The 26821-nt window shown below is 37.6% G+C and overlaps 1 protein-coding gene and 1 long non-coding RNA gene across 2 annotated transcripts in view; one reads left to right on the forward strand and one right to left on the reverse strand.

The window, feature by feature from the left end:
- KCNH5 (potassium voltage-gated channel subfamily H member 5) overlaps positions 1–26821 on the reverse strand; it is a 302237-nt gene that overhangs the window by 219461 nt on the left and 55955 nt on the right. Inside the window, exons 5-6 of the mRNA XM_045451190.1 lie at positions 19682–19797; positions 13062–13454 (exon numbers count right to left, since the gene is read on the reverse strand). Coding sequence (XP_045307146.1) covers positions 13062–13454; positions 19682–19797 — 509 coding nt within the window. The remainder of the gene's footprint in view (positions 1–13061; positions 13455–19681; positions 19798–26821) is intronic.
- Positions 13227–16141, forward strand: LOC123583963. Its single transcript, XR_006705082.1, has 3 exons — positions 13227–13329; positions 14632–14728; positions 16071–16141. It is a non-coding gene; the product is annotated as an uncharacterized LOC123583963 (long non-coding RNA).

A 26821-nucleotide genomic window follows, 5' to 3' on the forward strand; every position in this document is an offset into this window, starting at 1 on the left:
GCTTTGTACCCTCTCCCAAGGAGACAACCATCCTGACTTAAAAACTAGAGAACTGACCCTGCGTAACCCCACACTCAGCCTGGAGACTCAGAGCTGAAACCATGTTAACATGACTTTTATGTAATTCCTCTATCTTCTTTAGCATGACTTTATTTTTCCAGGACTCCAGAAAATCAAATGGTTTGATTTTTCACCATAGGAACTTCCCAAAGACCCATTAACTCTTCAACAGAAAGCATAAATAGTTTATGCCCTAAGGTTCTTTGAATTCTTTGCCTCAAAATCCTCATCTTGCTGTCTCCAGCAATCCTGGATTATTATATCTTGATACTTGAACTTTACTCAATCCTGACTCTTGACTTGAAAGATTTAAAGGCTTTAAAGGATGCCAAATACGGTTATCCATACACTTACCCCTGAGTGGATAGGTGAAAGTCAAGTGTGAGTGAACTACCAATCTAATCCTCAATAAATGTTTTGGGGCACTTGAGTGGCTCAGTTGGTTGAGTGTCCATCTCTTGACTTCAGTTCAAGTCATGACCTCATGGCTAATGAGTTCAAGCCCCGCAGCAAGATCCACACTGACAGTGCGGAGCCTGCTTGGGATTCTGTCTCTCCCTCTCTCTCTTCCCCTCCCCACTTGTGCTCTCTTTCTGTCTCAAAATAATAAACTTTAAAAAGTGTATATATAGATATACATATACATATACATAGATTTTTTTTATTGTTATTAGAATCACTAGGTTGTAAAGGTGCTTTCTCACTCAGAGAAGGACTGGGAGGTATATAGGTCTTAAAACTGTAGCTAAGATTTTTTTAAAGCAGGCTACTAAAAACCTAAGTCCTGAATACAAGGTAGAATCACCCCACAGGTAATACATGAAAATTTCATCACAGTAAAAGTCCCAAGCTCTTCAGAGGAAAGAAAATTATCAGGATAAAGAGGGGCATTGTATAATGATGAAAAGGTAAATTCTCCAAGATGTAATAAGCCTTAATGTATATGAACATAACAAGAACATCAAAATATGTGAGGCAAACACAAGTAGAACTTCTAGGAGAAATAGATAAATCCACTGTTATAGTTGAAGTCTTCAACACCTCTCTGTCATAAATGGTCAGATCTACCAGGCAGAACATCAGTAAAGACACAGTAGAATTCAACAGTACCATGAATCAACTGGATATAATTGACATCAGTCAACTACTTTATACAAAAAGAGCAAAGAAAACACATTCTTCTCAAGCTCACATAAAACATTAGCAAGATAGAACATATTCTAGACTAACACACACCTTAACAAATGCAAAAGAATAGAAATCATACAGTATTCACTTTTAGATCACAATGGAATTAAGCTAGAAATCAACAGAAAGATAGTTAGACAATCCCAAAATACTTGAAGACTAAACAACACACTTCTTTTTTTTTTTATTTTTTTAATGTTTATTTATTTTTGAGAGAGAGAGAGACAGACAGAGCATGAGTGGAGGAGGAGCAGAGCAAGAGGGAGACACAGAATCCAAAGCAGGGTCCAGGCTCTGAGCTGTCACAGAGCCTGACACGGGGCTTGAACCCACACTGTAAGATCATGATCTGAGCTGAAGTTGGACACTTAACCGACTGAGCCACCCAGGTGCCCCAACAACACACTTCTAAATAAGAAATGGTTAGGGGTGTCTGGGTGGCTCAGTCAGTTAAGTGTCCGACTTTGGCTCAGGTCATGATCTCACCACTTGTGAGTTCAAGCCCCGCATCGGGCTCTGTGCTGACAGTTCAGAGCCTGGAGCCTGCTTTGGATTCTGTGTCTTCCTCTCTCTCTCTGCCCCTTCCCTGCTCATGCTCTGTCTCTCTCTGCCTCTCAGAAATAAATAAATGTTATTTTTTTAAATAAGAAATGGTCACAAATAAATCTCAAGAAAAATTTTAAAAGTTTTTGAACTAAATGAAAATGAAAATGCAACATATCAAAATTTGTGTGGCACAGGAAAGTAGTGCTTAGAGGGAAATTTATAGCTTTGAATGCAAATAATAGAAAAGAAGAAAGATCTAAAATCAATAATCTAAACTTCTACCTTAGTAAACTGAAAAAAAGAAAAGAGAATTAAGTACAAAGTAAACAAAAAGAAAAGACATAATGAAAATTAGAACAAAAAAATCAATGAAATTGAAAATAAGAAATCATAAGGGAAAATCAACAAAACCAAAAGCTTATTCTTTGAAAATATAGATAAAATTATTAAGATTCTAGCCACACTTACTAAGAAGAAAAAACAAAGAGAACACAAATTACTAATATGAGAAATGAAAGAGAGAACATCACTATAGGTATCATAGACATTAAAAGGCTAATAACAACAATAATAAGAGAATACTATGAATAAATCTAGAAGAAAAAGACCAATTCCTTGAAAGACTCAATCTGCCAAAACTCACACAAGAAAAAATAGACTATTTGAAGAGAACTGTGTCTACTAAATAAACTGATTAGACAATAGCCTTCCAAGACAGCACAAGGCCCAGATAAGTTCATGGGTGAATTCTACCAAATATTTCAGAAAGAAATATAACAATTTTATACAATCTTTTCTGGAAGATAGAACTAGATATGATACTTCCTAACTTATCTTTTTAATACAAGATTACCATAATGCCAAAATCAGACAAAGACATTATGAGAAAAGAAAAACTACATACCAATATTTCTCATGAACATAGATGAAAGAGTCCTCAACAAAATATTATAAATCACATCAAGCAATCTATAAAATAATTACACAATATGACCAAGTAAGATTTTTCTTAAGTATGCACGGCTGGTTCAACACTAAAAAATCAATTAAGATAAGATATAACATTACAGACTAAACAATAAAAATCGCATGATTACATGAACAGATGCAGAAAAACCATTTAATAAAATATAATAGCCACTCGTGATTAAAAAAAGAAAAAGAAACCTCCCAGAAAACAGGGAACAGAACTTCTTCAATTGATAAAGAACATTTACAAAAAACCTACAGCTAACATTATAATCACATACATACAAGATGTATATATATGAGGAAAACCACAAAACTTTGATGAAAGAAATCAAAGAAGAACTAAATAAATGGAGTGATATCCCATGTTCATAAACAGGGATACTCAATATTGTCAAGATGTCAGTTCTTCTCAATTAGATCTATAGTTACAACACATTCCCAATCAAAATCCCACCAAGTTATTTTGTGGATATCAATAAGCTGATCCCAAAGTTTGTATGTAGAGGCAAAAATTGTGCAAAATAGCCAACACAATTAAGAAGAATAAAGTCAGAGGGCAGATGCTACTCAACTTCAACATCTGCTATGAGTCTCTAGTAATCAAGACAGTGTGGTGGAAGTAGAGACAAATAAGTCCATGGGACAAAACAGAGAGGCCAGAAATAGACCCAAATAAATACAGTCAACTGATCCTTAACACAGGAGCAAAGGCAGTACAATGGAGCAAAGATTCTCTTTTCAACAAATGTTATAACTAGACATCCAAATGCAAAAACAATGAATCTAGACACAGGCCTTAAACCCTTCACAAAAATTCACTCAAAATGGATAATAGACCTAAATTTAAAACGCAAAACTATAAAACTTCTAGAAGATAATATGGGAGAAAATCTAGGTGACCTTGTGTGTGGTGGTAATTTTTTAGATACACCAAAGGCATGATCCATAAAAGAAATAATTAATAAAATGAACTTCAGTAAAATTAAAACTCTGCTCTGTGAAAGATACTATCAAGAGAATAAGAAGACAAGCCACAGACTGAGAAGAGAAAATATTTGCAAAAGACATATCTGATAAAGGACTATTATATAAAATATACAAAGAAATCTTAAATTTCAACAAGGAGAAAATAAACAACTTGTTTAAAACTGAGCAAAAGATCTGAATAGACACCTACCCAAGGGAGACATTCAGATGGAAAATAAGCATATGAAAGGCTGTTCAACATCTTATGTTATTAGGGAATTACAAATTAAAACAACGAGTTACCACTACACATCTATTAGGATGGCTAAAATCCAAAACACTGACAACACCAAATGCTTGTGAGGATGTGGATCAACAGGAACTGTCATTAATTGCTGATGAAAATGCACAATGGTACAGCCACTTTGGAAGCTAGTTCAGCAATTTCTTGCAAAATTGAACATAATCTCCCCAGATGATCCAGCAATTGTGCTTCTTGGAATTAACCCAAATGAGTTGATAACTTACTCCTACACAAAAACCTGCACACAAAGTTTGCAGCAGCTTTATTGATAATTGCCAAAACTTGGAAGCAACCAAGATGCCCTTCAATTGATGAATAGATAATAAACTGGTACATCTACACAATGTAACATTATTGAGCTCCAAAAAGAAATGAGCTATCAGCCACAAAAAGACATGAAGGAACCTTAAATACATATGAAAACCTGAAAGAAGCCAATCTGAAAAGACTATCTACTGTGTGACTCCAACCACATGACATTCTAGAAAATGCAAAACTATATAGACAGTAAAAGGATCAGTGATTACTAGAGGGGAAGGGGAGGAAGGGATAAATAGGCAGAGCACAGAGGATTTTTAAGGCAATGAAAGTATTCTGTATGATACTGTAATGGTGGATACATGTCATTATATATTTGTCCAAACCCAAAGAACATACAGCTATGGGTTTTGATAATAGTGTGTCAATGTAGGTTCATCAGTTGTAATAAATGTACTGCTCTGGTGGGGGATGTTGGTAATGGAGAGGCTAAGTGTATGTGGGGGCAACCTCTGCATGGAAAATCTCTGTACCGTCCTCCCAATTTTGCTGTGAATTTAAAACTGCTCTTAAAAATAAAGTCTATTATCATCTGTGCAAACACACTGATAAGAAAAATCAATAAATTCCAAGGTGGACTGGCCAGTGTTTCTAAGGATCTAATTAGATTAAATATAGGAAAACTAAAAAAAAAAAAAAAAAAAAAAAAAAAAAAAAAAGATTATGTAATCTTTACCTATACCACTCAAACATTATTGCAAATTATCTGCAGGCTTTAATGAAAAAGTAATGGCAACCAAATTGTATTAAATAGCCATTTCTAACATGCTCTATTTAGTTGAGGGTCTGAAATTCAACAGAAGTGAGAAAAAGAAATCAGAGGCTGAAAAAGTCACCAAAATCTATAAGTAAAATTAGCCTCTTTAATTTCCAATTCTTGTTTTGATGGCTAGATAAGAAACAAAAAATATGCAATGTAAATATGTATGCCAGGGGCGCCTGGGTGGCTCAGTCGGTTAAGTGTCCGACTTCAGCTCAGGTCACGATCTCACGGTCCGTGAGTTCGAGCGCCGCGTCAGGCTCTGGGCTGATGGCTCAGAACCTGGAGCCTGCTTCCGATTCTGTGTCTCCCTCTCTCTCTGCCCCTCCCCAGTTCATGCTCTGTCTCTCTCTGTCCCAAAAATAAATAAACGTTAAAAAAAAAAATTAAAAAAAAAATGTATGCCAAAACATAATAATGCACGTGACAGATTCATAAGCATAAACTGCAAATAATAATAATAATAATAACAATGTAGAAATGTTTTTCCATAAGCTTTTCAGAAAATTTAAAATATTTATATACTTCCACTTAGCAGTAGCTGACCGATCCATTTTGCCCCCTGAAACAATACATTAGTGATCTTTTTCCCAATTTCAATGTGTCACGACCTAGTTTATCATGTTTAGCACTTACTAATACCACTCTATGTCCTGTGTATATCAGGTTTCCTATGTCCACTTACACTATCAAATGGTGTTACCTGCAGCTGCCATATCTTTCCCTAATGCCCTATAATTCATTTCCAGGCCTCCCAGAAATCAGGTTCCGTGGACCACCCAGAGTGGCATTCAAACGCACATACAAAAGAGCTTGAAATAAGATAAAAACAGAGAGGGAGGCAAACCTTAAGAGATTCATAAATACAGAAAATAAACTAAGGGTTGCTGGAGGGGAGGTGGGTGGAGAGATGGGTTAAGTGGGTGATGAGCATTAAGGTGGGCACTTTTCTTCAGGACAAGCACTAGGTGTCCTATATAAAAGATAAAGCACTGGGTTCTACTCTTGAAGCCGAGACTACATGGTATGTTAATTAACTTGAATTTAAAGAAAAAAAGAGCTTGATTCTGGGGCACCTGAGGGCACAGTCTGTTGAGCAACTGACTTCAGCTCAGGTCATGAGCTCCTGAGTTCCCACCTGCATCCTCAGCTCAGAAATCCTGTCTCCCTCTCTCTCTGCCCTTCCCCCGCTCACGCTTTCTCCCTTAAAAAAGAATAATAAAAAAAAAGGGCTTGATTCTATTCCTTGGATTCCTCGTTACATTTTTACCCTGGGTTATGGTTTCTAGGAAATCTGCATTACATCTTCTCAAACAGAACATTTTCCTCTAATGGACGCTGTCTTCCATGCCTCACAACTCTCTTACAGAATCACATATTCAGTTTGTGAATTCCTAGTAAATCAAATTACCTTCAGAGTGCACATCAACTGAAACAATGTTGAAAATAAAGAGTTATTAAGTCCTGCACCCGCATCACATTAAAGGATTAAACTGCTATTTTCAGATTCATACTCTCCTATTCCCAAGCCACCACCAGCTCACTTCATCATAAGTTTTATGTCATTGTACAATTTACTAAAACCTTGCTAATACGTCATTGCTTCAGGTCAGTGAGTCACTGATATGCACGAAGAATAATAAAGGATTACCAAGGAGATGGGCCACATTGTTCCCTATCACAGGTCTTAGAATCAAGCTGAGGGGAAAAAAAATACACAAAGGAAATAATAATATCCTCTCAGATAGGAAAATTCTACAAGTAAAATTCACTCATGTCTCTATTCCCATTTATTCCTTATAACCACCCTGTGGTGTAAGTAATTAGGTATTCCTTCCTTTTTCTTACAGACACAGAAACTGAGAGCCAGAGTAACCATCCCAAAGGCTCACAACAAACATATCCTAAGGAAGGAATAAGACCCCAGGTCCCACAACAAATGGTACAGTGTTCATGAGCACATACAAAGCAACAAAAGAAAAATAACTTCAATTACATTAATGTGCACTCATGTACATAAATGAAGATGAAATACAATGAAGATATTCATTAGAGTTGCTTTGGAATAATTACTTTTTTTTTTTTTTTTTAATTTTTTTTTTTTTTCAACGTTTATTTATTTTTGGGACAGAGAGAGACAGAGCATGAACGGGGGAGGGGCAGAGAGAGAGGGAGACACAGAATCGGAAACAGGCTCCAGGCTCTGAGCCATCAGCCCAGAGCCCAACGCGGGGCTCGAACTCCCGGACCGCGAGATCGTGACCTGGCTGAAGTCAGACGCTTAACCGACTGCGCCACCCAGGCGCCCCTGGAATAATTACTTTTTTAAAAAAGGCCCAAAATGGGAGTCACTTGTGCTAAGCCCACCCGTGTCACGGAACCAAGACTTAACATCAACTTGATTGCAGTTTCAGCCTCTCCCAGGAATGTAATCTTAACCAGTCCATCTGGAATTACCTGGTCAGCACTAATGAAGTAACCTGCCTGATAGACCCCTGGCCTTCCCCTAAATGAAGGTGACGTTGCCTGAAATAACCCATTCTTTGCTAATTATGTCCTTGTCTTGCCCCCTTCTGCCTATAAAAGTCTTCTGTGTTGTACAGCTCCTCAGAGCTCCTTTCTGTTTGCTAGATGGGAAGTTGCCCAACTCATGAATCATTGAATAAAGGCAGTATGGCCTTTAAAATTTACTCGGCTGAATTTTGCTTTTTAACATAATGTAGGAAGGTTTCCCTGAAGAAGTATGTTCCAGAAAGTTGGATGTCATATAATAGATAATACAGAGTTGATCCACAGGAACTAAACCAGAAAGAAGCCAAAAATGGATAAAATAATGTGAGCAAAGAAACTGATGGACATGTGGGTACATCTAAATAAGTATTGAAATTAAATAAGACAACGATTGGGGCACCTGGGTAGCTCAGTCAATTAAGCAACCAATTCTTGGTTTCCACTCGGGTCATGATCTCATGGTTCATGAGTTTGAGTCCTGCATTGGGCTCCACACTGACAATGCGGAGACTGCTTGGGATTCTCTCTCTGCCCCTCCCCGGCTCACGCTCTGTCTCTCTCTCTCTCTCTCTCTCTCTCTCTCTCTCTCTCTCGCTCTCACTCTCGCTCTCGCTCTTGCTGTCTTGCTCTCGCTCTCTCTCTAAGAAAGAAACTTTCAATAAATAAATAAGACCACAATATAATAATTAAAAGGGAAAGTTAAAAAATATAGATCCAAAATACAAGACAGTAATAATTTCAAAGATGAGATGAACAAAGGTCCTTGAATTAATTAGGAAAAGAGTAAAGATACTAATAAGCCACATAATGATGCTAGAAATGTTAAGAGTAATCAGGGGCACCTGGGTGGCTCAGTGGGTTGAGCATCCAACATTGGCTCAGATCATAATCTCATGGTTCGGGACTTCGAGCCCCATATTAGGCTGTCTGCTGTCAGTGCAAAGCCTGCATCAGATCCTCTGTCCCCTTTCCTTCTTCCCCTTCCCCACTCATTCTCTCTCACTCTCTCTCTCTCCCTTTCTCTCTCTCAAAAATAAACATTTAAAAATAAATAAGTAAAATTTTAAAATATTTTTAAAAAGAAATGTTAAGAGTAATCAATTAACAGAAAAACTTCCAAACTAATGGAAGATATCCAGTAGGTGAGAGAAAAAAAATCAATCCAAAAAATAGAAGAAAAAAGAAAAAAGGAATAAAAACAGAGAGAAAAGAACAAAGGTATTTTAAAGTAGAGAATAAAATGCTTTACGTAAATAAAAATGCAATTAATCTCAAAATATATGCATAGATTAAGCTTGTCAGTTAAGACTCTCAGAATTTACTGCTTCCAATTCTGTGTCTCCCTCTCTGTCTGCCCTCCCCTGCTTGCTCTCTGTCTCTGTCTCTCCCTCTCTCTCTCTCAAAAAAATAATATACATTTTTTAAAAAGCCTCTCAGAATCTATATAAGATAAAGATACAGCTAGAGTTTAATAATCTATAATAATAAAATTTAAAAGATATATCTATATATGCCAATACTAAATGAAAGCTAATTTAGCTTTATTGATATCAAGTTAAATAGATCTTGAACAAAAACAATCATTAAGGACAAAGAAAGTTAGACAATAGTGTTGAGGAAATCTCCCAGACAGTATAGCAAAAATAGAAAGTGTTGGAAAATTGGAGAGAAGAAAAAAAGAAAACTAGAAGGCCAGTCCAATCCATATAATGTCTGAATAAAAGGAATACCAGCAAGAGAAAAGTGAGGAGAAGGGTGGAGAAAATAATTTCAGGAAAAAGAAATTAAGACATAAGACACACTTTTCCAGATTGAAAAGGGCCACCATCAGTGCCCAATAAAACTGATGAAAATGGACCCCACACTAAGGCCTATCATCAGAAAGTTTCAAAATCCAGAGACAAAGAGAGCACACCAAACTTCCAGAAAGAGAGAACAGGTGCCATATAAAAGGGCCAAAATCCTAGTGGTTACAAGTTTCTTAACAGTTTTTAGAAGATGGACTACAATGACATTATGTCTTTCAAAATTCTGAGGAGAAATTCTCTCTAGCCTAGAATGTTGTAAGTAGCCAAATGGTCGATCATGTGGGAGGTGGGAGCAAAAAGATTTGTTTAAGAAAATGATGTTGATAGGGGCACCTGGGTGGCTCAGTCGGTTGAGCTTCTGACTTTGGCTCAGGTCATGATCTCATAGTTCGTGAGTTCGAGCCCCACGTCGGGCTCTGTGCTGACAGCTCAGAGCCTGGAGTTTGCTTGGGATTCTGTATCTCCCTCTCTCACTGTGCCCCTCCCTCATTCATGTTCTGTCTCTCTCTCTCTCTCAAGAATACATAAAACATTAAAAAAAAATTTTTTTTAATGATGTTGATAGAATATTGCTTGCATCGATGTAATGAGAGAACATTTAAACAATTGGCAGAAAGCTTAGTGTTTGAATTAGTGATAAGTACATAAAACCAAGCAAACAATAAACCCAGACATTTATTAATGCTTGGGAAAATGTAAAGTGCAGGAAAACAATCATAGCATGTTTAAGGTTCCATATCTGTAGTAATAATGTTGTGAACACCTAATATTTATTGAACCAAAAGGATGATATACCTGTATTGTGAGAACTAGGTGATGGGAAAAGTGCATGGACATAGTAAGAGTAGGGAGAAAATGCCATTTGCGAAGTCAAAGACAAGGCCTCAAACTGAAAAATCAGGGACGCCTGGTGGGGGGCTCAGTCAGTTAAGCATCTGACTCTTGATCTCAGCTTGGGTCTTGATCTCAGGGTCATGAGTTCAAGCTCCGATACTTTAAAAGACAATTAAAAATTAAAAAAAGAAAAAGAAAAGAAAAACCAAGAGGTAGGTAGGTAATCTTGTTGTTTGCTGATATGCAAGCAATAATAAAAGAATCTCCTAAACAATGCGAAAGTGGTTGGCTCTAGGGTTGTTTTTTTTTTGTTTTGTTTTGTTTTTTCCAAAATGAGGTAATGTCAATCATTCTGCATAGAAGTTTTACCAATTTACCTTCCCCTTGGGCAATGTATGAGAATACCCACACGTTCACTTTATTAGTTCACGTCCCCTACAGAGTGCTGCCAAGTCAGGGTTACATGTGCAAGAGTTTTACTGAGATGAATACCTGGGAAAGATAAAGGGAAGAGGGAGGAGGCTTCAGACCACAATGCAGGTCTGACACGTCTGAAGAGGTATTGGGTAGAACGGTCTCAGACCACAGTACAGGTAAATGGGGAGCCCCAGAGCAAATGCTACTCAATAGAGGAGTTCCCCATTGAGCAGGAGTCGACTAACTATACTGTTTACCACCATTCTTAATTATTGGCTAAGAGTAGCCTTGGGGAAATATGGTTTCAGTGTATGAAATGCAACAGATCAGACAATGCAGTAGCTGTCAGTCAAAAAAAAAAAAAAAAAAAGCCTTTATTCATACCATTTGTGTCTTTCTGGGTGTAAACACTCCCACTGCGGCCATGGCCAGTTTCAAGCTACTAGTGTGACAGTGTGATAACTCACTGAATGAATGCTGAGTTCGAAAAAGATGCTAACAGTTGTCTTTCCCAAACCAAGAGCTGGTTCCAGGAAGCTATGAATTGTGCTCTGGGTAGCAGGTTTTCATGAAGGAAGATCTGAGCAGTGCACCTTCTTAGCCACCATACTCACCATCCTAGTGTGTTAGCAAAGTTTTTGTTTGGTTTTTGGTTTTTGGTTTTGTTTGGGGTTTTTTTTTGGTGTTTTCTTTTGTTTTGTGTTTTTTGTGAGAGAGAGAGAGAGAGAGAGAGAGAGAGAACAATCGCATGTGGGGGAGGGACAAAAGGAGAGAGAGAATCTTAAGCAGGCTCCGAGCTCAGCAGGTAGCCTGATGTGGGGCTTGATCCCATGACCATGAGATCATGACCTGATCAGAAATCAAGAGTCCAACACTCAACCAACTGAGCCACCCAGGTACCCAAACTAAGCTTTGCTCGTAACAACCTAAAAATGGTATGTCAGTGTATAGTTTTACTTTGCATTTTACTTAATATGCATGAGGCTGAGGATCTCTTGATATATTTATATATTATGTCAAATACATTTATTATTTTGTAACACATTTAATGTATCTTCCCTTTTATGAACTGAGCCAATCTTTTGATTCTTGTTATTAAAATATTGGTGTCTATGTTCTAAATGACTGAAATCTTAATATATAAATTCATATAGTAAGTGAAATATAACTTCTATCATCTCCTTATCATATTTCACATTTTCAAAATAAACTCCTCTCAACCCTTTCCAGAGGGTAAATAGGAAAGAAATAAATGTACCTTTAAAAGCTTGATGTAAATGGAATCTAAAATTATAAAATAATTTACTATCATTGCTCTTTTTTCTGTAATTTTTAAACTAATGTGTATGGCATCAAAATACAATGTCTGCACTTAACTTTCAGGGAAATAGGGTTTTTTTAATAATATTAAAGTTAAGTGAGCATAGAAATTGTATGGAAAAAAGTCACCGAATAGTTTCTATCTACCTCCCAACATACATAGAATAACAACAACAATGTAGTGGAGAATTTTCCATCTGAGCAGCTGACAAGGACAGAGTAGAATCTTTAGGGAAATTAAGTTTGTAATATTATCATTATGAACATATTTTAATAATAGATGCATTCTATATTGACTCATTTTTATGTTATTAGTTGAGATTATTGGTTGCATCCTATTAGCTTGATGTAGCAAGTTGAAAATCATCCACTATTAAGTTAGAAGTTAGGAACCTCTGGATAAAGTGGTCTTTTAAGACATTACATATTTTAAGTGTTTGTAATTGTATAGGTAACACACTGAATGAGCAGAACCTTGAACTAGACCAGACATCGGAAATCATCCAATATAGTCTCTAAGAGCCACATATGTGTTTAGACAAAATTTAAAGCAAAGGCTATAAAGAAGAAACCAAAAAGGCAAAAATTTAAGACTTTTCCATAAACTTTTTTTTATATTATCTCAATCAAGCACTGCTACCATATATATCTGGAGAGGAGGAAACAAAAGATCTATGGATGCATAGCATTTTAAAATGCTAGTTTTCCAAAGAAAATACATCTGTTTCATATCTTTTAGTCTATTACCTAGTTCATAAACTGTTTTGCCCCAAATGCTACGACTTTTCTTCTGTTCCACCTCCTCCAACCACAACCTCCACTTTTCAAACCACAATTTCCAACCACAACCACTGTCCCAGTAATTGGTATTATCAACCAGAAAGCAAGAAAAGGAAGCAGATGAAAATTAACATAAAGTAATTGAATATTACAATTTATGGCAAGTAGGGTGAAGGCTGAACATGTGGCTAAAAAGAAGTTTCGATTATCTATAAACTTTTATCTTAATTTTCTCAAAACATATGAACCACAGTACTCAGAAAAAAAAAAAACTTACCTCATCCACATTTTCAAAGGCATTGATGATGTCATAAGGTAAACAAGACAACAGATCGATCACAAACCAAGTTTTCAGATAATTCATCCTTATCAGCTTGGGGTCAGAAATGACCTCTCCACCAGGTCCCACAAAAGTCGTGTGAAAATTTAAAACAATGTCAACCAAAAATATAACGTCCACCACACTGTCCAGCACCAGCCAGGCTATGTTGTTCTGCTTCGTTTTGAAGGAAACGTTATAGGGAACCATAATGGCGGTGTAGAAGGTAAGAATTAAAATCACCCAATCCCAAGTAGTTTTAAAAGCACAATAGTGTAAAATAATGTGTGGTGGCGTCTTTGGCGCTTCTTGCTTATACTGAGGAAGGATATCTGATCCCAGCTGAAGAACCTAAAAGAGAGACAATGTGCATATAAATGACTTGGACATCTCTGTACAGTTAGTAATGACTTCAAACTCACCAAAACTCAAACCACAGCATAGTTTTCATGACTCCTGGTTTCCAGACTAATCACACCCCATAGTTCTGTCTCCCACTTCTGAGTTGTACCAAAGTTTGTTCAAAGGAAGTTAATCTGCTGTTCCACCTGGCTTTCTCTCCAGTGGCCAAATATTGGTTCACAAACTGGCCCCCAAACACCAAGGGCAAGAAGAAACCAAAGAAAAAGGCAGACCACACCATATTCTTAGGTGGAAGGTTTAATAAGCTAGGGAACATACCTATGAGGCTTGTGGCAGGAAGCCATGAGACTAGTAGATATCTACCACCCACCCACCAGAATCTTAAAAGATTAAGAGATGCCCTGGTCCGGTTACATATATCATCCAAATGGTCCCCAAAACATCCTACTCTTTCAGCACTATGTCCTTGAAAATGGTTCCCACTATGGGAACAGTGGGTAGAATGTACATTTGAAGGACAGGAATGAGAAGCCTTCAATTGCCTGGGTTCAGCTCAAGAGTCAACCAGCAGTCACATCCTCTTGATGACTTCCTCCAACACCAACATTGATCCACAGCACTGCTGGAATCCACTTCTGAGACTGCATTCTGTACACTCACTTGCAAGCCTGCCTAAAATCACATCTCTGATTATCCAGCACTTATTTGGGTGACTCACTGTTATCCATTCTTCACACATATTTAGCACCTCAGAGAGCATAACTTTGATTCTGATGGCCTCGCTGAACCTCAGGACCACACTGTTGGTGATCTTGCTGTTGAGTGGGACTCAGCAAGGGCCCTAATGATTGGCATAGTGATATCAGGGTTGTAAATATTATAGCCTACATTTTCCTTTTCTCCCTTCAACCAGGACTTGAAGAACTGTGTTTTCTGCCCAGATGAATGTTCTCTTTAGGGAAAAAAATGCTAAATACTCAGGTTTGCTTCTCTATACCTTTTTGGACAAACGGAAAATTTTCACTGCAAGGTTATATGAACCTTGACTTACTCTAAGCAGGTCTAATTAAAGAGGCAAAGACAAAAAGCAGATGACAGAGCAAGAGCAGAAGGCTGGGCAGCACTGGGCAAAAGTAACAAACACTGATTTAGCATTGTTTTGCAGAACATGGAACCTGGAAATTGTGAAAAGGAGTTGAAAGAATAGATCCGAGAGCTCTGCTCCATGCCATCAATGAAGCTAAGGCTGAGTGAACCTATATGTAAGGAGTTTATAAATGTGACTTTCATAAACAGTATTTCCAGCAGCTTTGTCATATTATATATCCAATTATTCAGTGTCTCCAGGGCTAATGGGGTCCAGTAGGAGTCAAAGGGTTACCATTAAATCATAAGTGCATCAATATTTTTTTTAACGTTTATTTATTTTTGAGACACAGAGAGACAGAGCATGAACAGGGGAGGGCCAGAGAGAGAGGGAGACACAGAATCTGAAGCAGGCTCCAGGCTCTGAGCTGTCAGCACAGAGCCTGACGCGGGGCTGGAACTCACAGAGCGGGAGATCATGACCTGAGCCGAAGTCAGACGCTTAACCAACTGAGCCAACCAGGCGCCCCTAAATGCATCAATATTTGAATGTAAAAATAGATATAAACAAAAATACCTACTAGCATGTAACTCATAAGCCGCAAAGCAAAGCAAATATACTAGCACTTCTTGAAACTTGAGAGAGAATTATCCTGAAAAGTTTCTCTCATGCATAGAACTTACATATCTGAAAACTATGTATATAATACCCATCATTAATATTTTGAAACATAAAAAACATCACTGGTATTCTCTTTAGTTGTGTATTAAAACTATTGTTATTAGTTTGGGGGCTATAAGAACTATTTCTAAAGATTTTTATGTATTTATCCTCATTATCAGTGCCCAGCCATATTTGTCCCATAAGGTCTTAAATTACTTGGCAGCAAATTTTCTTACCAGGAATGAAAGCTTCATTTGGGGATAGAGCTTTATATATATAATCATGGTTTCTCTCTCACTTTACAACCAATGGTCTACCCATTCCAACTTCACTGTATTAGACATGAAAACTTTCTTCAAAGTCAATGTTAATATTTTACCATCTATATCTACACAGACCATAGACTGAGCACAAAGAAAGTATACCTAGAAAATAAACTCAGTGCCAGGGTGTATTATGACCTTCATGGGCCCTGAGCATTTTTGCTTTCCTGGACCCTTCCTCCAAAAAACATATAATAAACTAGGAGCACCTGGGTGGCTCAGTTGGCTAAGTATCCAACTCTTGATTTCAGGTCAGGCCCTGATCTCACGGTTCATGGGATCAAGTCCTGTGTTGGGCTCTGCACTAACAGCATGGAGGCTACTTAGTATTCTCTCTCTCTCTGCCCATCCCTGCTCTCTCTCTCACTCTCCCTCTCTCTCTCAAAATAAACATTTAAAAATAAATAGATAGATAGATAGATAGATAGATAGATAAAAATTCCATTTTACAACTGCATTGTTGCAAAAAATAAATATTATATATTCAATTTTTTAACCTAAAAGTTTAATTTTTCCTTCTACTGTTAATAGAAATTCAAACATCCCATGGACCCCTAAAAGCACTGTAGCCCCACACACTGTGTTTATAGACAAGCCTGCCCTGCTCAGCACCTCAGCAGAATATGAGATGTCTTCTCTAGAGATGGAATAGGATCACTCCTAAGGTCAGTATCCCTTAAATCTGGTTACAATCTAGAATCATGTGGAGAAATTTTTTAAACTATAGTATACTCTTTCTCAGGCCCATATTTTCAAAACCTTTCTTGGGCGATTATAATGCACAGTCCAAGGTAAAACTCTTGTCTTTTATTTCTTTAGCCATCCAGGACCTAGTTCTTCAGACAGTGACTTGCATATGTAAAAGGATCCAGAAATGCTACAAGAAGACAAGGAGCAGGAGCACGCATGAACAACAAAGGAACACACATGCTTGTGCTTTGATGTCTCTCAGATGCAGAGCACTACTTTCATCTTCACTCTGACGCCGGTGCTTTTATAAAGCAGTGAGTAACAATTCTTCACTTTCATCGCTATTCCACTTGTACTTTCATAAGTGATGAGCCTGAGGTGGAGGGGGTGAAAACACATTTTCCGATGTATTTTTATCCCAATACAGACACATTCTTTCTCTCTGAATATCTGAGAGCATTGACGCTAATAGAATCAGGACCATGGACATGGCATTATTACGGAAGTTTATCGCTCCACCAGTATAAAAGTGAGAAGCTGAAGCCAGTCAGCAGGATATGGGTTCACGTGGACAATAGGTGAACTGCCTACACGGAGACCAGGATCTCTGAAACTGGGAATCGGCTCCAAATGTAGGTGTCCAGATGGAATTGAGATAAAATTTATATTTTTATCTTGGAAATTTATACTTTATCTTGGAAAAAGTGAAAGCCTGAAATTTACCAGCAAATCCATATACTCAGGTTGAACACATTATAAGACTCAGAGTAAAATTTTTGAAATGATATCCTTTTGCTAAATTGATGCTTCTTGTGGGTCAGCCTTTGGATTCAGAGCACATGCAAACAAAATATCTTTTGAGAATCTTGTTATCTCTTCATGTTCTCTGAAATCAAACCTACAACCTGACAGAAAACAATTTTGTCTGAGTCAGGTTTGTGACTTAAGGATGGTCAACAAAGAAACTAACAATAATCAAAAGGCAAAGCAAAAAAATAAAAACAAAATAAAATCAGATGGGAAGAAACGGGAATGAAATTTCCTAAAAAATAAAAGTAAAAGAAAATCATGAGCCGTTGAGGGGAAGCTTCCCCAGTTGATGCAGAAGAAAAAACCAACGAATGATTCAGGGTGCTAAGGTAAAAAATTTCCTCTCTATGATCCCTTTCCTCTTGTTCTTTCCCAGTGGTATAACAGAGAAAAGAAAAATTCTGAATAAGGTATCATTAAGACCAGAAAGGAATCATAGCTATGAAAGTCAGCAGTCACAGAAATAAGCTCTTCCACTCCAGTTTGTTTTGTAAAAGGAAATGGACAATTAAGGCAGAAAAGAAAGTTGTAAAATCAAGTAGTACTTCATAACAAGAATTATTGACAAAGGAAGTTGTATCTAACAGTCTGCTTTAAGTCTTGTGCTAGTTGAGGGGCGCCTGGGTGGCTCAGCTGGTTAAGCTTCCAACTTCAGCTCAGGTCATGATCTTGCGGTTCGTGAGTTCAAGCCCTGCGTTGGGCTCTGTGCTGACAGCTTAGAGCCTGGAGCCTGCTTCGGATTCTGTGTCTCCCTCTATCTCTCTCTGCCCCTCCCTTGCTCATGCTCTGTCTCTGTCTCTCTGTCTCTCTCTCTCTCAAAAATAAACACTTAAATTTTTTTTAAAAGAACATTAAATCCTGTACTAATTGCATATTGTCTTTTAAAATATTGCGATTATCATTATTATTAATATTTAGTTGTAATCATGATCTTACCTTGGCTTTTAAAAATGTGTTTGCACATCAAAGTTTTAGTTTCTCCCCAAGATAACAGTGCCATTTAAAGCAGAAAGCCTTCCAAATCCCCCAGTTAGCTATGGTCCAAGAAAAGCTCCAGAACCCTCCAAATTCAAGGAACATACTTTACTTTCTAACCCTCTCCAAACCAAATTTAATATCTGCAACCAGTTCAGAAAGATACTCTAGAGTGCTTCAACTCACTTTTCTCCAGCAGAACAAACTGATGAACATATACATTTAATTTTATCTCTCTCTGCTTTGGTAGGTCACCTCAGAATGTTTTCTGAGTGCCCACTAACTGCTCTGCAGAGCTTTGGTGGCTTCATTAACTTTTGGCAACACGGGGAAGACAAGTGATGATTATAGAAGACACGTGAACACCAAAGCTTCTACCTGGAGTTCTGTCCTCAATTCCTTTTCTCTCTGGGTCACTATACTTTCTCTGGGCAACATCATCTCATCCTATGGCACCAAGGTCTGCAACTCAGACCCAGAAATCCCTCCAGAGCCAGACCCATAAATTCCTCTGCCTTTGAGGCATCCCCTCTTGGATTTTTCTGTCAGGCACTTCAAACTTAATATGCCCCAAACTGAACTCATAACCATTGCCCCTAAACCTTCTCTTCCTGTTCTTATATATGCTATTTTATTAGCCAACAGTACTAGTCAACAAATGTGTTGACTCTAATCTTGGCGTGTCTGCATTCTGCCCACTTCTGCTTCTGGTTTCCTTGCTTAAAGCCATGGTCAACCTAACTGATTTACCATTAAGTCTCTTAACTGGTTTCCCTATCCTCCCATTCAACACAGAGCCACTAGGTCAAGCAGGGGGTCTTAATCATTTTTGTACAATGGATCCCTTTTGACAATCTGGTGAAATCTATGGATCCCTTCTCAGAATCATGTTTTTAAATTAATACAGGAAAAACATAGCATCGCAAAGAAAACCGTAGGGACTAATCTCCCTTTGAGAGGTTTCTCTGAAGTACAAATGTGATCATATCTTTTCCCTAACTCATGGGACACAAACCACCACTGTTTTACTACACATCACTTTAACCTTTCCTTCCCCTGACCTCACCCACACTGAATTCATACTCAAAGTCATCATACTGTCTCACCTCTGTGCCTTTGCACCTGCTGGTCTCCCTGGTAGGAATGACCTGCATCCCTTCTTTACCAATCTCTCATATTTTTCCTTCAAGATTCACTCACCCCAGGTAAGCTTCCCTAGAGCCCCAAGTCTAGGTAAATGCTTTTGCATGTGTGTCATCCTACCTGTCACATTCTATTGTCAGGTTTTTTTGCAAGGATCTTTAGTTCCTTGATGGTAGATCCCATTGCATATTCATCTTTCCATCCTTGATAGAGTACCAAGCACAGAGAAAACCCTCAGGTTATGGATGAAATGAGTGAACTTCCTATCTCACTTACTCGAAGAAAATCTCACCATCTACAGACCTCTACAGATATGACTTGGGATATCATGAACTTGTTTCCCATTTCAAAAATACAAGAGAATAAAAAGATATATTTGAAATTTCTATAAATCTACACAGGAAAAATAATTAGAGGATGAGTACTTATAATATAATAACCACAGATATCTATATTGAATCATTTCAGGGGGAAAAATGTGCTACCACCACCATCTTGGGAAGGAAAGTTAGTCTCCCACTTACTTCAGCTAATCTTGAATGTTTGTGGACCACCTCTGTTTTATTCATTGGCGTGAGCTGCTGCAAAACACTTCGGCTATTTGTCAAAGCCCGTGTCAATCGGGCAAATTTTGTCCAACCTTAAAATAAGGAGAGAAAGTCTCAGTTTTTCACATATAATGAATATGGAACCCAACATTCTTGCTAATATTCAGGGGATCTCAGAAATAGCATAACATCCAGAACTAATAAAAAGTATCAATCTAAAGCACTTTATTTCTACATAAACATCACCACATATTTCAAGTGTAGCTATAAAGTAATGGCTAATTTTTACGTGTGATCTTTGTGTTTTGCTCATATCTATTACATAGTCCCAGTACCCAAGGTACAGCTGTCCACAAAATTCTGTGTTCCCCCTTGCATTATATAGATTTGTTACTGGAAAACAACTGTCCAGCCAGGAATGTATTTCCCAGCACTCCTTGCATCCAGCTGTCCCCATGTTCCCAGTTCTCATCAATGGAATGAAAGCAGAAATGATGTGTGTCACTCTCACACATGCCACAACTTATGAAGCAGGTGAGACTTCTCTACACGTTCTCCCTCCTTCTACCAGCTGGATACAAGTGACAACAAGCCCCTAGGGAATAGTAAAGCACTGAATCCGTGCATGGAAGGCTGCCATATGCCAAGGATCACCTGCCTTGGACTGTAACGTGAGCAAGAAACATGCTTCTGCTGTGTTAAGCTGCTGGAAGATGGGGGGGGGGGGGTACTTATTATAGCCTAATAAAAAACAATTTTACTGTGCATTTGTGTGTAGATATATACACATAAGAAAATGAAACCCAATTTCAACAAATCTCACATATTATGGTTCATATCACACTTCCATCTTTCTTGTAACAGCAAAATGTTATTTCTCTCTTGTTAATTGCAGTGGTATCTAAATACCATTCTTTAAATATCTAGAATCTCTAACATTGTTTTCTGAAAGAGTAGTAATTTTAACTTTGGTGGGGGAGGGGATGTGAATTTAATGAGAAAGAAATTTCTTCCCAACGCCTCAAATTCCCATTATTAAATAATTAATTTCAAGGAGACATCAATGAGACGTGAGTAAGTAGAGCAAAACTAACCATACTCTGAGTCTGTCTCAACTATCCTTTTCTGGATATTCCAAAAGCTCTAATTTATTAAAGATTCCAATAAGACCATTTGATAACTTCTATGATATTGTACTTCACTAGGTTATTTGCCAAATAACTCCTTAAAAAAGGAAAACTTCTGGGGGCGCCTGGGTGGCGCAGTCGGTTAAGCATCTGACTTCAGCCAGGTCACGATCTCGCGGTCCGTGAGTTCGAGCCCCGCGTCGGGCTCTGGGCTGATGGCTCGGAGCCTGGAGCCTGTTTCTGATTCTGTGTCTCCCTCTCTCTCTGCCCCTCCCCCGTTCATGCTCTGTCTCTCTCTGTCCCCAAAAAAAATAAATAAAAACGTGGAAAAAAAATTTAAAAAAAAAAAAAAGGAAAACTTCTGATGGTCTCAAGGAATGACGGTAACGGCAAGGATGAAATTTCAGACAATGTGACAAAAGATGAAGGAAAAAACCCTCAGCAGACACCCGTCAAATGCCTTTCAAATTATACTAGGTAGGTGACATCATGTTTTACTACCATTTTCAGGCTAATTCTGACTTCATTTAAGCTTTGTATTTCCCCAACTGTTCAGCTCCCTTTATGGTATCCAATAAGTGGATTAGAAAAAAAAGTAATCTGGCATCAGTTGATAGAATGTCCTTAATTCTTCACCAATGGACTTTATCCTAGTGACTAGAACAACAACAACAACAACAACAAAAATGTTAGGCTTTGGGGATTGTATGCAACCCTAAGGCTAACCCTGTGCAATGTGCTAAAAGGAGAAGAAGAAGAACAACAACAACAACAACCATCACCAGATATGCCACCAGCTCTCTAAGAACTTAACATCAATGTAAAAGACCAACATGCAATCTGTATCACCAGTCTAGACTCTTCTTCTCAGCATTAGACCTATCTTGTATCTAGTCAGCCATTAGGCACCTTTTACTAAGATGTTCTATAGGCATCTGACACTCAGCACATCCAAAACTGATCTCATTATCGTCTCCCTCCATCTCCAACTATTCACCTTTCATGTATTCCTGGACTTGGTGAATGGTCCCATGATATTTCCAGTTGTCCAATCAGAAACTTGAAATTTACCATCCTCCTTCACTGTTACCTCCACACCCACATATCCAATCACTTTCAAGACTTATAGACTATAACTTATTAATAAATTCACTCAAGTTGAATCTCGTCTCTCCATCCCTATATGTCAGACAATCTTCCACCTGAGTTAGGTTGGCAGTATCTTGAAGACGATACTCTCTATCTGCCCTCTGACCATATACTCCCAAGCAACTCTACATTGCTGCCAAAGTGCTTCCCCTTTCCCCATTTCAAACTCTTTAAGATCCCCAGAGGTCTTCAGGATAACATTGCATTTTCTTGGTATATAGGTCATTTAGTTTCCGGCCCCAAAGATCTGCTCTGCATTCATCTCCTTCTACTTCTTTATACATGCTCTGTATAACAACTCTACCAAAATTAACAGCAAATTAAAGGAAGAATAAATTCAAAACTAAAATTAAATCTCCTAGGAATTCTCTGTACACCCCATGATATTCATTGTGTCCAGGTTTTCAAGCATTATAATCATTCTGCCTGCCTGAAATGCTTCCCCCCATCCCCTTATGTCTGGCTAACACTGACTGGAACCTCTGGACTCAGTTAAAGCATTATCTCCTTCTGGAACCTTCTTAGATCCACTCATAAGAGAGGTATCCTCCTCTGTGCTTGCACATCATAGGATAAATACCTCACATGGCACTTGCAACACTAATGGCAGTTGTTGATTAACATGTTAGTCACTCCCACTGAACTACTGTTCATCTCTCCATATTCAAGCACTTGATAAGGGCCTGGCATAAAACAGGCCATTAATTAATTAATTGACTTATTTGTAATTTAAAAATCAAATTTAAAATAAGTCCCATTTTGTTTTATTATCAGGGGTTGGGTTTGGTTTTGCTTTGTTCGGTAAAAGTGGCAAGGGTGTCTTCAGATGACATGTTGGCAATAGATACATTACAATATTTCAGGTGATCGTTTTCTTTCTTTCTTCAACTTGATATTATAATTGCATTGAATATTTCTAGAAACTTCCAAGGCAATGTTATACTAATTGAAGCTTCATATTTCTAAGACAAGTAATGTTACACACTTAGTACATCTAAGGATTGGATTAACAAAGAAGCCAATTTTTATTCCCAGAATGTAATAAGGTTTATCCAGAAAATATTTTGAAAAAAATTAAAAGAGATATTGAAAGAATAAATTCATTGACACATGGAAGAATACAAATCATCAAATGACATGCGTTCTCTCATTTCCTACAGCCATGGCAGGATTAGGGCTTTCTTATAATTCTCAGTTCTAAACAATTACTTGTTTTTGAGCATTTGTTTTGAGCATTTTTCTCAAAACCCTTATACTACCCCTCTCTCCTCACTCTCAACCAATTACCTCGTCAAATGTTATTGAATAAGCAGAGGCCATAAGAAACATGATAGCCTTCAATTTCCTTTCTGTCCCCTCCATCTCTAGACCCACCCACATGGCACTGAATCTTGCCTGCCTCTTTATCATCTCAGAGAAGTAGGTATTTGCTCTTTTCTGATCATGCATATGTTCTGTTTATGGGCATTTAAGTGGTTTCTAGATTTTTCTCTATCACTAACAACACGACAGCGAATTTCCTATGCCTATCCTTTTGTGCCCTTGGACACATCTGGAATTGCCTATGTTATTAACTAAATTAGTTCATTTGCTCTGTCACCAACCCCCACTATACAGTCAAACTTTGAAAAAATTGAGCAGCCATACTGTCTAGGTCAGAAAAAAGGCACATCAGCAGTTCTAACTTTTTCCAGCGATACATTTACTGGTCTCACCTTTACAGAGACCTAACTGGTATAACTGATTATTCAGCACAGTTCGCTGATGTTACTTAGATGTGGTCGATATGGGGTAATGTGAACAGACAGCTGAATATGAAGAGCCTAAAACTTGTTCTATGAGTTGTTCATGGAATTATGAGAACATTTGTTCTCCTAAAAGCTCAGGATGCCAACTCCTTCTTAATAAAACATTAGTTTAGCTCTATTGGGTTGCAATTAACCTCTTTGTCATGGACTGCCTAATCTTAAAAATAAGAGGAAGTCACAGAGGCAGTAAAATCAATCTTACTAGACTGCAACACAAGATTCTAATCTATAAGAAAAAAGCTTAGGTAAACAATTATACACTTGGCCAAAGAGACTACATGGTATAATTACTCATATTTCATCTGTTGTTTCCTCTCTAAAGAAAACCATTGGCTTCCCACAAGGGGAAGGTTGCTATTTTTGCTGTTAGTTTCATTCTATAGGAATTTTTTGTCTCAATTATTGGCATGAAGATGCCATAACTATTTGGCACAGGATATTTCACACTGTGAGTGTCTTGGCAGTTTTGGAATCTGTTTGAAAATACCGCACAGCTAAATGGGCAGAGATTTTGGTCATCTCTTTTAGAACACATATGGATAATCAACAGAATGGATTTCTTGGCTGTAATTTTTCCCCTTTGCATTATTACAAATGATGAATCAGGTACCATTGACTGATTAGCTGAGCAACAGTTCCAAGACCTCAGTACCAGGAACAAAAGATAACAAAAATGCTTTGCCCCCTTGATTATTATCAGTAAATTTCATTGGTTTAATACAGTACAATACTGTCAGAATCAGAGTGTTCTCAATTGTTGCAGGAAAAAAGGAGAGCAGGGGATTAAGGTGACAAAAATGCAATAGTAAGTTTCCACTAGAAAGGATGAGACAGCATGATGCAATAGAGAGAATATGGGATTGAAAATCAGTCACACTTTGCATGTCAGGATCTTCAACAGTAAAGCAGAGATAGCAATACTAATTTTCAGTATTATAGGTAAGAGCAATAAAGAATATAAAGTTCCTGACATATAGTAACTACTCCATCAAAACAGGTTTCCTTCCCTTCAATGGTTTTTACTACCATCCATCATGATGTACGTCAAAGGTATCATTGACATCAGTAAGTGCCATTCATTTTAAAGGCAAAAATCAACCTAGATTGAAGTTTTGGTATCGTGAGATTCATTATGAGGAAGAGGTGCATGTAAATTGCTATCACATTATAGTTACTATCCCAGATACAATTTAGAAACAATTGTATTTATTCAGAATTAGTTTACTCAAGTCTTTCAACTATGTGTCTGGGTTTCTTGGTAAAAATACCAAATCACGTAGAAGGAGATTAATGTTAATTCCAACCTTGGCAAATCTTCAAAGGACTTTCGACATTTCACATTAAGAAGGTAAAATGCCCTTGCTCTGGGATTAAAAGTTACATTCTGGCCTGTTAATGTATGGACTCACTTGTCTATTCTTCATCTTAAAACACTATTTCCTATGTCCTAGGTAGAACTCTACTACCTAAGTACTTCCTCAGAATTTTGCAAACACCCTCCATGTCCTCCCTTGCAACAGCCACAACTCCCTGATCCTTCTCTCTGATTCTTTTCATCTTACTCACCTTATCAAATCCCAACTCTGGTTAAATCCAACTCTTCATTACTTCTGCATCTATACACCTTCGACTAAACATAGGTGGAGTAAAATATATAATCATGCTCATAGATGCAGGTGAATTCATGATCACTAGCCCCAAGCAGACCTTCGTGTTCAGCAAATCTGCTGAATTCCCCTTGCCCACTCACTTTTCCACCCTCTTAGATCACCATTTCATGCCTACTCCTCTCTCCCCAAACCTTCAATACTTCATCTCCTTCACCATGCTTACTCTCAGGTGAGAACCATGTTTTTTATATTACTGAGAAAATAAGAGCAATCAGAAGAAAATTTCCAATCTATATTTACTTGTTTGTCTTCCCCTCCCCCATTATCATATGAGGGAAGGAACTATGTACCTTCAGGACACAGGTGCAGAATGGCCTGCACCATTCTGTGTGCTTAATCAACATTTTTGGTTAGGGGGAAAAATTGGTAAAATAGATAAACAAGGGGAACAAAATTTCCTAGAAGAGTCCTGAAAAGTCTCATGTTAAGTATTTCTGGTGCCCAAGCCCGAATTAAAGTAAATCTACCATCTCCCAGTTTGATGCTCTACACCCAAATCATTTTGATATTACGGTGTTATCATGAAATCTTATCTGCACTTTCTTAAAAGTTCCACACTCCCTTTTACCCTTTTACTCAACTTAAGAATTTGAGAGACATATTTTTCCGCCAAGATTTCCAAACATACTTTCCTATGCTTCTACCTTCATAGAGATAGCAGGATGATTACTTAATGGCATAAATATTTTATTTCTATTGAATTTTTCATATTAATTTTACAGCTCATATGAATAATGGAAAGTAGCTCATATACAGCCTTCATGGTTACATTGTGCATTACTTGTTCAATAATCTGTTATGTATTTGACAGGTGTGGAAGAGTCTCAAAATAAAAGTCTGTTTAAAATAAGCTCTTCCTCTACAAATTCAGGCCCTGGAAAGAGATAGTCTTCCCTAATGCTTTTCACAGTGGGGTCTGATTTCCCCTCTAAATGCTAATTTACATATCTATCCAGCACATAGTTCAAAATCAAAAGGTCTAAGTCGTTTGGCATTTATTCAAATACCATTTTTTTTATAAGAATGCGTGATGCAGTTAAGAGATTCTGCCACAGGAGGAACTCTGTGATTCTGATGTAAGGATACAGAGATGGAGGTTTAGGCCGATAAATGGAAGGGCATTAATTTGAGAAAAGTCAACTCTCAATATTAGCACCTTTTCCCCAATCTCACTTTGAATGCTGTCAACTTTCAGTTTCTATAAATAGGCTAAATATACTGACACCATCAACGTTCAGCAGGCCAAAACTGCAAATGTACCATATTCTCCCTAACTTCAGTGGTGTCATGAAATCACTTTTAAAAAGTGAGAGAAAATAATATTCATTGAATATAAACATAAATATAAATATAAATATAAAT

Source organism: Leopardus geoffroyi, chromosome B3 (assembly GCF_018350155.1).
Source record: "Leopardus geoffroyi isolate Oge1 chromosome B3, O.geoffroyi_Oge1_pat1.0, whole genome shotgun sequence".
Lineage (NCBI taxonomy): Eukaryota > Metazoa > Chordata > Mammalia > Carnivora > Felidae > Leopardus > Leopardus geoffroyi.